Source organism: Mytilus galloprovincialis, chromosome 4 (genome assembly GCF_965363235.1).
Source record: "Mytilus galloprovincialis chromosome 4, xbMytGall1.hap1.1, whole genome shotgun sequence".
Classification (NCBI taxonomy): domain Eukaryota; kingdom Metazoa; phylum Mollusca; class Bivalvia; order Mytilida; family Mytilidae; genus Mytilus; species Mytilus galloprovincialis.
The window spans coordinates 21,339,962-21,357,024 of record NC_134841.1 but is presented as its reverse complement, the minus strand read 5'-3'; the positions used below and the strand labels follow the sequence as shown (position 1 = coordinate 21,357,024).

The 17,063-nt window shown below is 31.6% G+C and overlaps 1 protein-coding gene across 1 annotated transcript in view; it reads left to right on the top strand.

The window, feature by feature from the left end:
- The first annotated feature begins 105 nt into the window (after positions 1-105).
- Positions 106-17,063, top strand: part of LOC143071614 (uncharacterized) — a 29,532-nt gene continuing 12,574 nt past the window's right edge. The window contains exons 1-5 of the mRNA XM_076246034.1: positions 106-189; positions 12,038-12,181; positions 12,962-13,067; positions 14,504-14,639; positions 15,417-15,602. Coding sequence (XP_076102149.1) covers positions 107-189; positions 12,038-12,181; positions 12,962-13,067; positions 14,504-14,639; positions 15,417-15,602 — 655 coding nt within the window. The 5' untranslated portion in view covers position 106. The remainder of the gene's footprint in view (positions 190-12,037; positions 12,182-12,961; positions 13,068-14,503; positions 14,640-15,416; positions 15,603-17,063) is intronic.

The following is a 17,063-nucleotide window of genomic DNA, read 5'->3' as shown; positions in this document are numbered from 1 at the left end:
TTTTGGTTTATCCATGTATTTCAATGTTGTAAAACTGTTAATAACATCAAAAATGTTTGGGTCGGATAAACAGGACACATTTTAGGCATAACAGATCATGTGACAAATGGCGGAAAATTTGTATTTTTTCAAAAGACAACAAGAAAGTGGAAAAGCACTGTTCGAAGCCTTAAATGGCGACAATACAGAGTAAACACAATTATATTCAAAGCAAGATAGTCCTTATTTTTTATATCCACATTTAAATACCTTTTGATAAGCATAATCCATTTTTTGAGAGGATGTTGTAAAATTTGACTATTTGACTTTTTTTTATCAGGTTGGGAACAAACCCTCTATATGGTGATTATACCTGTATAGAGGGATAATCCTTCTATAGAGGGGTAAATTTATCCCTCTATAGAGGGGTATTTTTGTTTAGACTGGATTTAAATCAAAATAGGGCAGAATGGCATTCTCTACTTATTATGGCAGTAACCTGGAACAGTTGATGCACCATTTGATGTACTTAATTTAATATGCACATGCCCAGTTTGATGCTTATCTGACTAAATATAAAATCTATTGTTCACCATGATTGAAAGCTGTGATGATCAGGTAAATTCTACTCACTTATGCCTCACTGAACAGAATTTCTATTGTTAGATTTAACATGAAATTTAAAGGTCAACTATTCCTTTTGTTGTTGATCAGGTGTTCAGATAGGTATACAATAGATTGCAAGTTTTGTCACTTTAGCAGAAAACTGGTTATCCCAATTTTTAGTAAAGTGCATATGTTGATGCATATAATGCTAGAGATTATAGCCAATATAACTAGAAAATGCCATTCTGCCCTAATTTGCTTTTAATCCAGTGCAAACGAAAATACCCTTCTATAGAGGGATAATTTTATCCCTCTAAAGAAGGATTATCCCTCTATACAGGTATAATCACCATCCAGGGGGTTTGTTCCCAACCTGTTTATTTAGATTTGTATTATTTTAATTTTTACAACTTTAATTTTATATTTAACATAATTTATGCAATTCCACGAATAAAATTACCAGTGTTTGAAGACACGGATCTCCTGTAGTTGGTGATCGCAATACTGGTATACTAGTATTGTGCACAATACTGGTATACAAATTTTGTACCAGTATTGTATTCCAGTATTGTTCCAGTATTGTGTATTTTTTTAAATAAACAATACATACAGGTAATTAATCTTTTATTAAAGGTGTCACATATATATGCATAATGATATTAACATATGACATGACAATTTTATAAGGAATTATTGTTTGTTTAACTGATGATGCCATTGATGGTACCAGAGACATCTATATATATGTCTCTGGTGGTACACAGTGATTGAAATTAAAGAAAGTTTTAAATCTTCTGATGTTTAGAGAACAGTACTGTCTCAGCATTTTAACAAACTCTTTACTTTCTTCTATGTTTTCCTCCAGCTCTCTTTTTCCAAGACTCAATAGTACAAAAAAAAAATATTTTAGTGAATTTTATGTTGACATTAATGCTGTTAAAGCTTCTGTATCATCAGCATTGGTAGTTTTTATTTCTTCTTCAGATTGCATTTCTGCAACCCCCACTTCCAAAATTAATATTTAGTAGTGTTGTTCCGATGATCGGAATAAGTCGGAAATCAGTTGGTTGGGCCTAGTGATGTCGATAATCGATTGGGATTTTGTTCAATCGATTGTCGTTATAGTTTCCGGACATTTAGCTTATCAACTTCCGGTCCGTTTGAGGTTTGCATTTTACATGCGCTGTCAAACAAATAATAACAAAAAATATTCAGTCGATGACAATAACAATGTCAAACATTCTATAATTAAAGACATAACCAATTTCCGTCTTTATAAACATGACAAAAGCATTGACTATTAATATATACAGATTGATGGAATGTTATTTAAAATAAATAACTTTGTATGAAATACTTTTTCAATACCCGTACTTGTTACTTGAGAGCGTACATAAAATCATTCCGATTTTAGACAAAATAATTTCCTTGCTTCATTATAACGTGTTGCAAATTGCCTTTTATTAATGTTTGATCCATTTGTAGCATCAACACGTCATATTCATTTCCAAATTGCTTGTCAAACATCGTTTATTTTTGTAAATTCAGAAATTTGTCCGCCATTTTAAAATATAAGAATCACGAATCGGATACGGTTCAACTATGTAATAATTCCGCATTCTTGCAATTATAAGTTCAGACGCATGAATGACACAATTGACAGAAAAATAATGATCACAAAAGTGAAAAAAACGCATTCTACACGAATTAACAGACATTGGCTTAATCCCCTGTGTTAACTGTATATAATTCAGTGCAAATGCATTGTTTTATTTTTTTCTGTTAATTTTAAATTTCTTAAAGTTAAAAAGTTTAAATATCTTTTATAAACTACAATCATTCAAATGTTTAAACAGCTATGTTATTGAAATTTTAATGTGAGTTACACCATTGGACTTTAGAAATGTTAGTGTGACTGTTGGTAATTAATGTTGTAAAAATTTTATGAGATACAATATGTTCAATCTGAATCTGGATTCTAATTAATTCATTGTTTTAATTGCTAAATAAATAGTTATCAAAGGTACCAGGATTATAATTTAGTATGCTAGAATATGAAAAGGAAACAAAAGATCAAATATGAATATATAAACTCTGCAATGATATGGAATATACACATTAGACATGTACAATGACACTAAATGCATGATTTCATTTTAAAAAAAAGGGCAATGTATTATGATGCGATTATAACCGATAGTCAGTTGGTTGCTGTCAACCGATTGTAATAGATAATCGGTTGGTAATTTCAACCGATTATCCAACACTAATATTTAGGTATTCAGTCTGTGGACTTTCTCTTCCGCTTAGTAGATTTCAAGCTTGTTGAGATACATGTAGCAACTGTATGGCTTTTTTTCACTGTAGGAGTGCTTGTCTTATACATGTATTAGTATTTGAGTATTTGTATCAGTGGATATATCTGCTACAAATTGTACTGCCCATGGTTCTGAATCAACTGCTTTAACTACCCTGAACATTTATGTAGACAAACTAGTTAATTTGATTATAATCAGGTTTCCCTATTAAGCAACTTTTTATGTTTTATGGATATTGATATCTTTTATCATGTTTACTGAGAAAGATTAATAAAGACCAACAAATGCATATGATCTTAGTCATGTTAGTATACATGTATTAAAATATCTGTAAAAAATATATACGATGGCATTCATGTGAATGCTGAATTTACAGTGTTGTAGTGTAATAATTTGCTTGGATTTATTAAAATTAATTATAACTCAGATATAAAATTAAGATTTTATTTTATTTTATCTCAATTGAATTAAATAAAAATATAGAAATATGGGCGCATTACGTTTGCGCGCATTTGGGGATTAAAATATTTTACGTTGACAACATGTGAAGTAATGAATTTATCAATTATACCTTTACCTTTTTTAAGATTAGCTATGTTTAAGCATTTTAACAATTTTATCTGTATAGATTTCTAGGATTTAGTGCTTGTGCAAAATAAAACGGAATTATCTTGCTCGAAATCCCACTTCCACCTCATCGTTGGTGAGCAGGGTAAATAATTGAACAAATTATAAATAAATAAGTATTATTACCTGTATTTTACCTGGGTTTACCTGTCAAAAAAATGCGCGCAATTGTAATCAAAAGCTGCGTGCAAACGTAATGATTTATGCGTGCAAATGTAGTGGTAATGCGCGCAAACGTAATGCACCAAGAAATATGATAAAATTGCTAGCAATTATTTATATAATTAACAATTATTTGAATAATATAAGTTAATTACAATAATCTTTTGTTTATTTGTACAAGTATAGTAATTATTTTTAACTGGTTGTCAATTGATTTTACAATCATCCTTTATAATCTTTTTGAGTTCATTTATTAAAACCTCCCTTTGAACTTCAATATCTAATTTTGCTAAAAATTAATTTTTCATTATACACCTTAAAGAATAGTCAACAAAATAACTACAATACTGGTATATCAGTAATGTACCAGTATTGTTGTTTTTAAAAAAAAAAGTTACAATACTGGTATAAATTTTTTATACCAGTATTGTTGACAATACTGGTATACCAGTATTGCGATCATCAACTACAGGAGATCCGAAGACACAAGTCAACATCCATGAAATCAGGGACCTTGTTCTTTCCACATTTAACAGGTTGGGAACAAACCCCCTGTATGGTGATTATACCTCTATAGAGGGATAATCCTTCTTTAGAGGGATAAAATTATCCTTCTATAGAGGGGTATTTTTGTTTGCACTGGATTTAAAGCAAATTAGGGCAGAATGGCATTATCTAGTTATATTGGCTATAATCTCTAGCATTATATGCATCAACATATGCACTTTACTAAAAATTGGGATAACCAGTTTGTCTGCTAAAGTGACAAAACTTGCAATCTATTGTAAACCTATCTGAACACCTGATCAACAACAAAAGGAATATATAGTTGACCTTTAAATTTCATGTTAAATCTAACAATAGAAATTCTGTTCAGTGAGGCATAAGTGAGTAGAATTTACCTGATCATCACAGCTTTCAATCATGGTGAACAATAGATTTTATATTTAGTCAGATAAGCATCAAACTGGGCATGTGCATAATATGAGGCAGGCATTACCTGTGAATGGGGACGAAGTCTGTATTATTTTTTTTTAATTCAAACATGTTGATAAAAAAAAACGGAAATACCGTAACGTTTCCGATATTGGTTCTGTTGTTAGGGATTTAGTTGTGACGTTATTCAAGTTGTGACGTCATATTCAATGTAAACAAAGAAACGCTGTTATCCAGGTAACGTTTTTTTCATATCAAACAATTATTAAAAATGATTGGGTGTTGAATTCCTTCCTATATTTGTTGATATGTTGATAAATATACATTTTATTCAAAGTCTCATGCAAACGATGAAAACAAGACCAGAAACGGAAGTAGATCTGAAAAAAAAGTTAACAATTTTGAGTTCATTAGTAGAATGAAAAATTCAGGAAATTTTCCCGAAATTTTTTTTTTTTTTATTGATTTTTCTACCGTAATTGGGGACTTCGTCCCCATATTAAATTAAGTACATTAATTGGTGCATCAACTGTTCCAGGTTACTGCCATAATAAGTAGAGAATGCCATTCTGCCCTATTTTGATTTAAATCCAGTCTAAACAAAATACCCCTCTATAGAAGGATTATCCCTCTATATAGGTATAATCACCATATAGAGGGTTTGTTCCCAACCTGTTTAATCGGAATCTGGGGACACTCGCCCAAAAATTATCATATCGTTGTGTCATATGTTTTAGTATCAACCATATTTTGTCGGTTTCGACTGCATATATACGCATACATTGTTCCGTGTTTTTTGGTTTCTATATTTAGAACAACACCACTACAACTTGACAAATTTAAAATATATTCAACGTTTCATTTTAAAGACGTTAGAACAAATTTAATAAAACTGACATATTTAGCCATTTTTTTTTAATTTAAAAAATATGCATCACTAGAATAAGTGTGGAAAAAAATTTTGAAGGGTTAAAATAAAGTCCAGATATGTTTTTTGGCTGTCAGACACCTGATCTTCAAGACTTGTGACTGTCATGTGTTTTTTTGGTCGTTTTAATTACAAACCAGCGAGTTAAAATTTACAGGGTTCTTATATAAAATGGTTGTTCAAAATCTAATTATTCAATATTTTATTGACAATTCTTTTTATACATCCTTGATACATGAAGATGAATACAGTCTTAACTTTTTATATTTAATCCTAAATTTTGAAAACTGCATTTCTTTTAGAAAGAAATAATGTATTTTGTACAAACCAGGTGCCAATCTGAAATTAATCAAAATCTAACAATTTCAGCACATGAAACACCAACCTAAAACTATTTAGTATTATTTTTAGTACTGAAAAGTATTAAATAACTTTTTTTATGATTCAAGCGATCATCAGAACCATGACTTTAGAAAATATTCAAATCTGGGTTTTATAGTCATTTCCTCTCTGTGTACTGATCCAATTTTTATTTCATACAAAAACATATGACGCCGTTTTTTTTTTTTGACATACAAAAATCACAAAGAAATCAGAAACAATGAAAAATTGTAGAAAGCCTTGCCAAAAAAACTAGATACCTAAAATCAATCCACAGGACATGCTTTTTAATTTTTAGTAAACACCTGAATAAAAACTCAACAGTGAAAACCGTAAGCAGTGAAAATTGTTATTAGTACGAAAACACATCACACGATGATATGTTCATGCTTGCCCCTTTTTACATTCACACCTGGATCCATTTGCATCCATTTATTAAGGTTTTGTGTTGAATAAGATTTTAATCATGCTTTAGTTAGTACAGATGTGATTATATCATGTACATATGTCTCTGGTTTGTGTATAATTTGGCTATATGCTCAAAATAATTATGTTGCCTTCAAAGGAAGGTGGCACAGCCTTACAAGATGTCTTTATTATTTGGAATAGTGAAGGGAGGTCGGAGGGGTCCTAATCCCGAAATCCCAGGCTTAAAAACATAAATCCTGAGGTCCCAATTAAACAAGTTATCAGAGAAAAATAACATGCATGCGTTATAATAATTACAGACACTTTCATGAGTTGTCTACTCTTTTTTCCTTAATCAGTAGTAACATATGTTTGTTCTCAGTTAAATATACATGTATCATAACTATTTTATCTTTTGTGGGCACTTGGGAATTCTTAAAGTGTAAGCTTTAAAACAGCTGATCCTGATGTCCCGAAAAAGGTCCTCCCTCCCCCCCCCCCCCTATAGTGAACATTGCTATCAAAAGAAAAAAATTAATGCTTTGACCAAATAAAAATATATGTGTGGTTCCAGTTACCCAATCATTCCTAGTTCAAACCCTTGACCCTAGAACTTTTTTTTTTATTTCTGAAAAATAAATTTTCAAACGATCAAATTTTGAGGATTATGAATTACCCGGTACACATCTATAATAATAAAATTCATAGATTTCTGTCATCTGAATTTCCATCAGAAGCATATCTGTTATGGCTAAAATAGAAGAATTCATAACATACATGTATAATGCAACAAAAGTAATTAAAAACATAACATGACTGTTTATTATACACCAAAACACATGTAAATGCGGAACTTCCTGCTGGGGCATGTATAATACTGGAAACAATTTCCGTAAACACAAGATTTTTTTTCAGGATTTTTACAATCCAAATAAAAATTTATAAAAAAAAATGTGCCTACCTACCGACCCTATTTTTTAAAAGTATGTAACTGGAACCACACATATTTTTATTTGACCTTATAAAACATTTTAAATCTGACAAAATGAATAATGAATATTGTCATGATGATCAAAGACTGGTTAGAAAGACAGAAGTTTCCAAACAGCTATCAAACTTGTCCATGTTGTCACAAGCTGTAATATAATTAAAGGGAAACTTCGAAAAAAAATCAAAAATTGATATTATGTTCATTCTGTATGAAAATGCTCAAATTCATAGATATTAAAGTTTTATTCCGCTAGATAAGAGATCACCATCGATTTTAAATTTAGAGTATCAATTCTCTGCGTTCGTCCATTTTGTCTTCTTTCCCGATTGATAACAACGATATGTCTATAAACCACAAAGGAACAAAACTACAGTAACCGATGTAGTCGTAATTGCGTGTCGATATCTTGTCAATTGTACGGTTGTTTTATCCGACTAACCTGAGACTACTATAACGTTATAGTAGTCTCAGGACTAACTAACTTGATACGGAAAATATTCTTATTTTTTTAAATTACCATGGTCTGTTGTTTTTAAACTGTTGATATTGGAATTAGGTAAAAAGTCAAAGTTGAAATCATAAATAAGTGTTCCGTGAAAATTGTTTTCGAAAATCTAATTTGTTCATAATTCTTTAAAGTAATAAACTTTTTCAAATAAATTCTGATCTTCCCTCATCTGATCACCAGCATGGCTAAAGGTATTACTTCCAAAGGTATTGTGAGGGGTGTGAGGTGACACATCCAGGTATTCAATCGATTTCCTGTCGGGCTTGCAAGTTCATGCATCGTTTCACTTCTGCAGGTATTGATCAGTGTACACGGCCGATAAGTTATAACTTTCCATTTTGAACTATCAGGTGTATAATATACAACCCTGTCTTACTTGTCATTACTAAACTCATACGCTTGTTTATAAATAAAAATGTCAATTGTACGGTTGTTTTATCCGACTAACCTGAGACTACTATAACGTTATAGTAGTCTCAGGACTAACTAACTTGATACGGAAAATATTCTTATTTTTTTAAATTACCATGGTCTGTTGTTTTTAAACTGTTGATATTGGAATTAGGTAAAAAGTCAAAGTTGAAATCATAAATAAGTGTTCCGTGAAAATTGTTTTCGAAAATCTAATTTGTTCATAATTCTTTAAAGTAATAAACTTTTTTCAAATAAATTCTGATCTTCCCTCATCTGATCACCAGCATGGCTAAAGGTATTACTTCCAAAGGTATTGTGAGGGGTGTGAGGTGACACGTCCAGGTATTCAATCGATTTCCTGTCGGGCTTGCAAGTTCATGCATCGTTTCACTTCTGCAGGTATTGATCAGTGTACACGGCCGATAAGTTATAACTTTCCATTTTGAACTATCAGATGTATAATATACAACCCTGTCTTACTTGTCATTACTAAACTCATACGCTTGTTTATAAATAACATTTCTGGTGTAAAGAATATAATTCATAAAAATATAAATAATACCCAAAAAATAAGATTTGATGAAATTAAACTCTATTTAAATATTTTTTCCAAGGGTGAATTTGGGAAAATGTAATATATACTCAGTGTCAATAGTGAAGGACAGATTGGAACATACCAGAAATATTGATTTAAAAAAATGTACGCACTTGTCGACGATTCGTTTATACGACTGGGTAGAAAGTTACAGAACTATAGCGCAATTTAAAATATATACATAAAATTGAGAATGGAAATGGGGAATGTGCCAAAGAGACAACAACCCGACCATAGAAAAAAACAACAGCAGAAGGTCACCAACAGGTCTTCAATGTAGCGAGAAATTCCCGCACCCGGAGGCGTCCTTCAGGCTTCAGTTGGCCCCTAAACAAATATATACTAGTTCAGTGATAATGAACGCCATACTAATTTCCAAATTGTACACAAGAAACTAAAATTAAAATAATACAAGACTAACAAAGGCCAGAGGCTCCTGACTTGGGACAGGCGCAAAAATGCGGCGGGGTTAAACATGTTTGTGAGATCTCAACCCTCCCCCTATACCTCTAGCCAATGTAGAAAAGTAAACGCATGTATACATTGAACATAAGAAAAAAACATATATTTTGAATAAATTGGGGTAAAAGATTTTTAAATAGACTAGTCCACGTATGCCAACAGTATGTAATCATCGAATGTCGATAGACTATTGTATACCAGAAGAAGAAGAAGAAGAAGAGAACCAATTTGATTTAAATACAGGTCGATGTATAATTTGCTTTGGTTCATCGAAGTTGTGGACATAGTAAAATCACAGATTTATATTTCAATAAGATTGTTCACGGACAATGGAAGGAATTCGTCATCACAATTGTTATATATGCCACTGGACGAACACTGATTATCCCCAAGGGATGTGAATATTTTGCTGGGAAACTATTGAGTATCAAATTTTCAAATTAATTTCGGGATTTATTTTCTTTCTTGGTATTCAATAACAGAAAAAAGAATAAATTACTTGTCCGCTAAATAGGGGTATTCTTCTCAGATAAAAGACTTTTAGTTATATTTAAAAAAATAGGGAAATATGACATTAAATTGGTTCTGTCTTTTTTTTTAAACATCGTTAAAAAGATGTGTGTCTAAGGTGAACGCCACAAGAACCCTGAAATACTAGTACGAGAGTATAGCATGTAAACATTCCTCCTCAATAATATGGTTGTATTGGAAAGCTTTTCATACAGATTGACAACTCATGGTCCGATATGCATGTAATATTTGCCACATGACGCCCATAGTTCTTTCTACCATCATCATCTTATTCTTTGATATTGCTGTAAACATCGATCGTTCACACCCAAACAAAATGGGAGTAATTTACCTTCAGAGCTTCTCCGTGTTATACACTTGTGAAACTTAATATATAGACGAAATTTCTGTATTGAAATGAATCTACATCTCACAAACAGGATTTTCAAATAACGATTTTGAGTAATCACCTTACAAACCAATATAAACGTATGTCAAGATATAACCATGAAGGAATTTAGTCAGACGCAAGAACTCATCACTATCATAAACGTATATGTATATATGCATGCAGTTTCAAATATCAAGAACAAGCGGTTGATGTCGATAGTCCGTTTTCTAACTGTTCAGAGTTAGACATGTCACTTGTGCATTCTTGGAAGCCTTCATATTCCCCGTCCAACGATGGGAACTCTTTCTGGTTGTGTTGACTATAAATGCTTGTATGGTAATTCTGTCATTTATCTGTACAAGTGGTTGCATTTCCTCTCCTTTCCCAACAAACAAACTAACGAAACGCTACTAGTCTGCTTTCTCTGGAGCTCATCCTCAATGGCGCTTATACGTCAGGAAACTTACATGTATACTAATAATGATTGTTTCAAGAACAACGATGTATGGACGAACTATTCTAAATTCGTCAATATCAGTTATGCATGACTAAAATATAAGTTTTGTTACAACTACTGTATTACTTATTTGGATTAATGACGGCTATCATGTTCAACATTGCACAAATATTATCATAGAATTTTTTTAAAAAAATATACAAAAATCCTCAAAAAAAATAATGCCTTAGCTTAGATAATTGGTATTCTTTTCACAAAAAAGTTTGTTTAAATGATTGTCAAATGAATTTAATTATGTAAGAATGAAATGTTAAAAAGAAACTAAAAAAAAAAATCATGCATGTTGTATGTTGTATTTTTTTTCAATTCAAAACTTTAAAATTGCAATAGTTTTATGAGCATTTAAACACAGCCAGATTTGAATACAAGTTAAGAAATTCCGGTAAAGTCAATGATATCAAACAGATGTTCAATGGTATATCAAATTGGGTAATATTGCATTTAGTTTTTATTAAAGATTAAAACTACTATTTTTTACTTCTTATTTGAATCTTTACGCCAATTGCCACTAAGAAAGTAATAAAAAACTGTTTCCTTTTATTTTTATACACTTTCGGAATTACGAATCTGAATTTTATTTTCAATTAATTTACACAATATAATTATTGTATCTTTATTCTCATCGTGTATTAAATCTTAGTGTATTAAATACAGCATACTCTTTCTAATCCTTTCTGTCAAGTTATCCTTTCCAAATAAAAACATTCATACCTGTGTACGCTTGAACTCACACCTGCGGCTAAATAGCTACAAGGTAAACGAATTGACCTCAAGCCGAGAAATATACAGTGACCTTTACAAAATAATATACACACTCTGCTCACACATTAGTTGCATTGAAATGATTATCAAAACAATAGCGTGTTCCGAATTTCTGCACCAGCATAACACCAAAATTACCTGTCAAGGTATCCACTGTAAAAACCAAGACCAAAACAACTGGCAGAATGCCAATGGCCAAATTAACTGTGGTTGAAATTATACAAACTTGCAGTCCACTTTCTTTTAGAAGTTATTGCCCTTGAATGATGAATTTCACTATTTCTTTTATTTTTGACAAAAACTGTAGTAGATACTAAGAGAGAAATTGATACCAATAAAAACAATCAAAAATGCAAGATCAGCAACAAGACATATTTATGACACAGAGTCTTAAAGGCCTCCAGAAAAAAACACAATCAATCTCTCAAGCTACAGGTGGATGATCCCAGAGCAACCAATAAGTCAATGTCTCCAAGATTCAGTGCACTGCTAATTAATACAGCAAAAAATTACATATTTCATTTCTATTATCTATTTTACAGACTTGCCGCTATACTGTTGAGAAGGGGAGCAGATCCTAATGAAGTTCTTGCAGTGGAGGGGGTGGCTCCCATGCATATAGGGACAGGACTGGGAGAGGAAGCAGTCAAGCTACTGTTGACTTATGGTGGGGATCCAAATTTAAGGTATGGTGTGCAAATTCAGAAATTGTTTTAAAATGTCAAGTTCTTTTAAAAAAATCAAGTTCTTTTAAAAAAATCAAGTTCTTTTAAAAAAATCAAGCTCTTTTAAAAAAAGATTTTTTTTTTTATTTATCTACACAATGTTCATGTACAGTACCAGTATATGACTCTCATAACTATATTGATCATAATAAATTGAAAATGATTTTTGTGTGAAAATTTATCTTGACATTGTGTTTACCACATGGCACTAGTCAACAAAATATAGCATGATAATGGCTAAACATAAGTATCAAACATTGAAGTCATACAGGAGTTAACTTATATATAAACCCTCACTCTAAGAGTGAAGCTTAATTGAAGCCATCTTGTCAGTCAGTTAGTCAAACATTTATTTCCCTCACTTTTTTCACTAAACAGAAACAATTGATCACTTTTTGAACCTTTATATAAACAACTGGCATACTGGCTCTGTTTGGTTATAGTCTGAAAATTAAAAAAAAAATCAATCTCATTGGAATTGAGTTTCTATTTATTTTTGTTGAATTATGTGTGGGGATTAGATCTCTATTACAAACTCTATTGAAATCTTGTTAGAACTCCCACCCAGTCATAATCCAGACTTGAAATGATGTCTGTACAAACATGCCATAATGTATCTAACTACACAATGTATTTGCTTTGTCTACATGGTCTACATATAAATAAATAATCTATGACATATGTTGTTGAAGCATAAGTATATATACATATATACATGTAGAATATATCTTTTTTTTTTAGATCTGCAGATGGAACAACACCCCTACATGTAGCAGCTAGCTGGGGAGATAGGGATGTTCTACGTCTTCTACTTCAGAATGGGGGAAATCCATACATTAGAGATAGGGTAAGATAAAACTACATTTTACCAAATTAACAATCACGTACATTTAAACCTAATTGATCTAAGTGCGTCTTATTACTGTAAATTCAAAAATTATTGTGATGCTTTTATTATTACGAAAAATGAGACAGGGTTATAATCGCAATTAATTAAAACTTTTGAAATTTATTATATGAATTTTAACCCTTTCAGTGCTATACACTGCATTTGCCGGGATGACGTACGCCGTCCGCCACTGCTATTCGAGGCACATGCCGTGATTACAATGGATTTTTCATCAAGACTGTCTTTATTTGGATCCTTTCTAATATTTCGTTGTATGAATCTTGGATATACAAGGTCTCATTTACGCTTGAAATCCCAGCAATTTTTATAGTAATATTATCCAGTCTGCCAGTAGAAGGAAAATAAAAACAAATATTTTGACAAATGCAAATTGAGGAAATTGGAAATGAAGCTGTAAATATGGAAATATTTCAGCATATCTATGGCGAAACTGACAACGGGGATTAGTTAAAAGTTTTTCTCAATGTGTTTATTACATTTAATTCGTGTGGAAAGTATGATTTGATCAATCATTATGAGACGTAGAAAAAGGGGGGAAATGGAGGTTGACTGAAATTTTTAGGATGGAGCCACTTATTTGTACCACAATTACATAATACGGTGTGACTCGGTCTGACTAAAAGTAGTTTTTATTCAAAATTCAACACAAATGTAATAAATTACACCTATTTCCTGAAAATGCCGGTAACCTGATAAAAATTTTATTGAAATAATTGCCTAACATTAGAGTTCATGCTCTCCTGAACATTTTTCATGCAATAACTTTCTCTGTGTCTCTTATAATAAAAAAGATACAGCAGCCTGAAACGAAATACACTGTTCTAATGAATGAACACAACAAAAAAATGCAACAGCAGCATCCATTTTTCTATTTTTTTTGTGTAGCTTTGAAAGGAGTAACGGATTTTTCTCAATATCGAAAAATTTATATCGTATTTTAGTCTTAAATGACTAATCGCAATAATAAATGCACTCCACAGTTTGAAATAAAGTAAATATTGAACCACAAAATGTTTAATCATCTTATATTCCTGGCATTCTAATACATTTTGCCAACTGTAAAGTGTCATGCATGTGCATACACAGAACTTCCATAGATTTGATTTTCAAAAGTTCATAATGGCGAAATATATTTAAAAAAACATAACAATAAATTCTGGATTATTGCCTGGTATGGATATGAATATATGGACTGTCATAGAGAAAACAGCCCATAATACATACATAACACAATCTTAATGTTCATATAAACCTAATATGATGGCTATATTAATCTTCAACTATCCCAAATGTTTTATTTATTAACAAAATAAAAAATGCACACCTAACTCTGGAGTGTTTTACCTCAAAAATTGAATTTATTTTTATTTTAGGAAGGGAGCAGCGTTTTTGAGATTGCACACAAGTATAACCATGATGACTGTGTAAAACTCCTTGAGGTGTACTGTTTGTTACTGAATCCAGAGGAAGACACCCTGTCAAATATACCAAGATATACTTATGAATTCAGTTAGTTTAACCTGGGTTTATAATCATAATCTTAACAATAAATTTCTCATATTTTACTGCTCATCTGCATATTTTTAAGCTACTGTTTTGCTTGTTCAACCATTATCATGATTATGATATTCTTAAACACATATTTTTTGGAAAGCAAGTGAATCTAAAATAGTAGCATTTCTTTTGAATAAGAAAATTCACATATTTGAGAAGATGGAGATGTAGTCTGATTGCCATTGAGACAACAACTATCCACAAGGTTCCAAAAGATAAGGATGCATACAACTATAAGACATCATAGGGACTTCAACACTTAGCCAATCCCATACCCAAAATAAAATATAAAAGGCCAAGGCATCAGAAAAGATATTATCAGCAGCATAGTTTTCAAAAGCACATGTGTCCTCAACACAAAAAAAAACATTAAGATATAATGAGTTTAATTCATGGCAACTGTGCACAATCTCATAATTTTCAAGTATGTTCACAACAATATACAGTTTACTGTAGGTTTGTTTATTTTCCTGGAAACCATTTTTTTGTGGATTGATGAATATACATGTATGTATTTTCGTTGATATTTGATTTCATGGTTTTAGATTAATTTGCATCCAAACCAATAGAAAATTTGTACTGTGTTCAATATTATAAATGCAGGTTTACATATACCCACAAAATCCACTAAATTTGGTGTGGAATAATAATGAATCTGCAGTATAACATATATAGTAAGATGATACCATTTTGTCCTATTATATCAATATTCTTTGTTTTGTTCTTTTCCAGAAGGTAACATCAATAACAATAGGAAACAGCTGCAAGATGTAGATCAAAATGACTTATTTCTGCAGGATTTTAACAAATCTACTTTGAAGGACAACTTCTTCCAGCATGAATTTCAAAAGCATTTAGACAAAGTGAAACATCGCGATAGTGTTGGAAGTAATGTTTGTTTAAATGTCACATCACCAGGTAAACAAATTCTACACCCCCTCCCCTATTCCCCTCTTATTATTTTAATGTTAAATATATTTATTATGTCATTTACTTCTTCTTACTTACTATAGTTTATACCAGGCCCTCATGTGTCCTCAAGAAAGATGTCATGAAATGAAAGAATTATAGAAAGTGGTCTTAAACCTCAACAAGTTGATCTGGTGATCTTTTTCGGTTTAATAAAAGTAACATATCTATTCATCACTATAATACCACCATTGATTTTTCCCTATTAGTCTTTGTTAAATTGGCACTTTTAAAAAAATCGTACAGTATTTACCTTTATTTCAACCAAAGAAATACTTTGCATGTGTAAAGTTCAATCCTTTCCAGTGATACAGTGAAAATTTCACACTACATTTCATTGCATATAAGAAAGTAACCACCGCCGAGGGTAGACAACCCAATTTTTACACTGTTATTTACTGGTTACCTGCTTTGGTAACTATGTAACCTTAACGTTCCAAAATATTTTATAAGACCATCAAATAAAAAAAGAATGATGCTTTCAGACACCCAACATACATATTTACGACTCAGAAAAATTTAAGTGCATTGAAATGCAGGGTTAATTTTCTACAACTGTCAAATTCAAGGGAATATTTTTTTATACCCCCGCTTTAAAAAAGGGGGGGTATACTGTTTTACCTCTGTCTGTCAGTCCGTCCGTCCGTCAGTCAGTCAGTCCGTCCCATGAAACTTTCGTCACATTTTTCTCAGGAACTACACATCCACCCTTTCTGTAATTTGGTATCAACATTTATATATGTCAGCCATACCATGTGATGCGTTTTCAGATTCATCACTTGACAACTTCCTGTTTACCGAACACTTGTCTGATTTTACACATGATAGCCAAGTTGAAAATTTTCGTCACATTTTTCTCAGGAACTACAATACAAGGATTTCTGAAATTTGGTTTCAGGATTTATATAAGTCAGCTATACCGTGTGATGCGTTTTCAGATTCATCACTCGACTACTTCCTGTTTACTGAACACTTGTATGATTTTACAAATGATAACCAAGTTAAAAATTTTCGTCACATTTTTCTCAGGAACTACAATACAAGGATTTCTGAAATTTGGTTTCAGGATTTTTATAAGTCAGCTATACCGTGTGATGCGTTTTCAGATTCATCACTCGACAACTTCCTGTTTACCGAACACTTGCATATTTTTACACTATTAATATTATCCACTTGCGGCGGGGGTATCATCAGTGAGCAGTAGCTCGCAGTTTCACTTGTTAGGCCTACTTTCGTATGCAACCGGATGTGACGTACCATGATTTGGTGGTATTACACCTAAAGAACACCTAAATGTCAAATGCAATTTTTTCCCCTCCAATTGTAAGTTATTTCAAGCATAACTGTCAAGTTTTGTCTCAGTCAGAACTATAGTTTCAGAGAAAATCACTATAATGTAAGGCCATATCC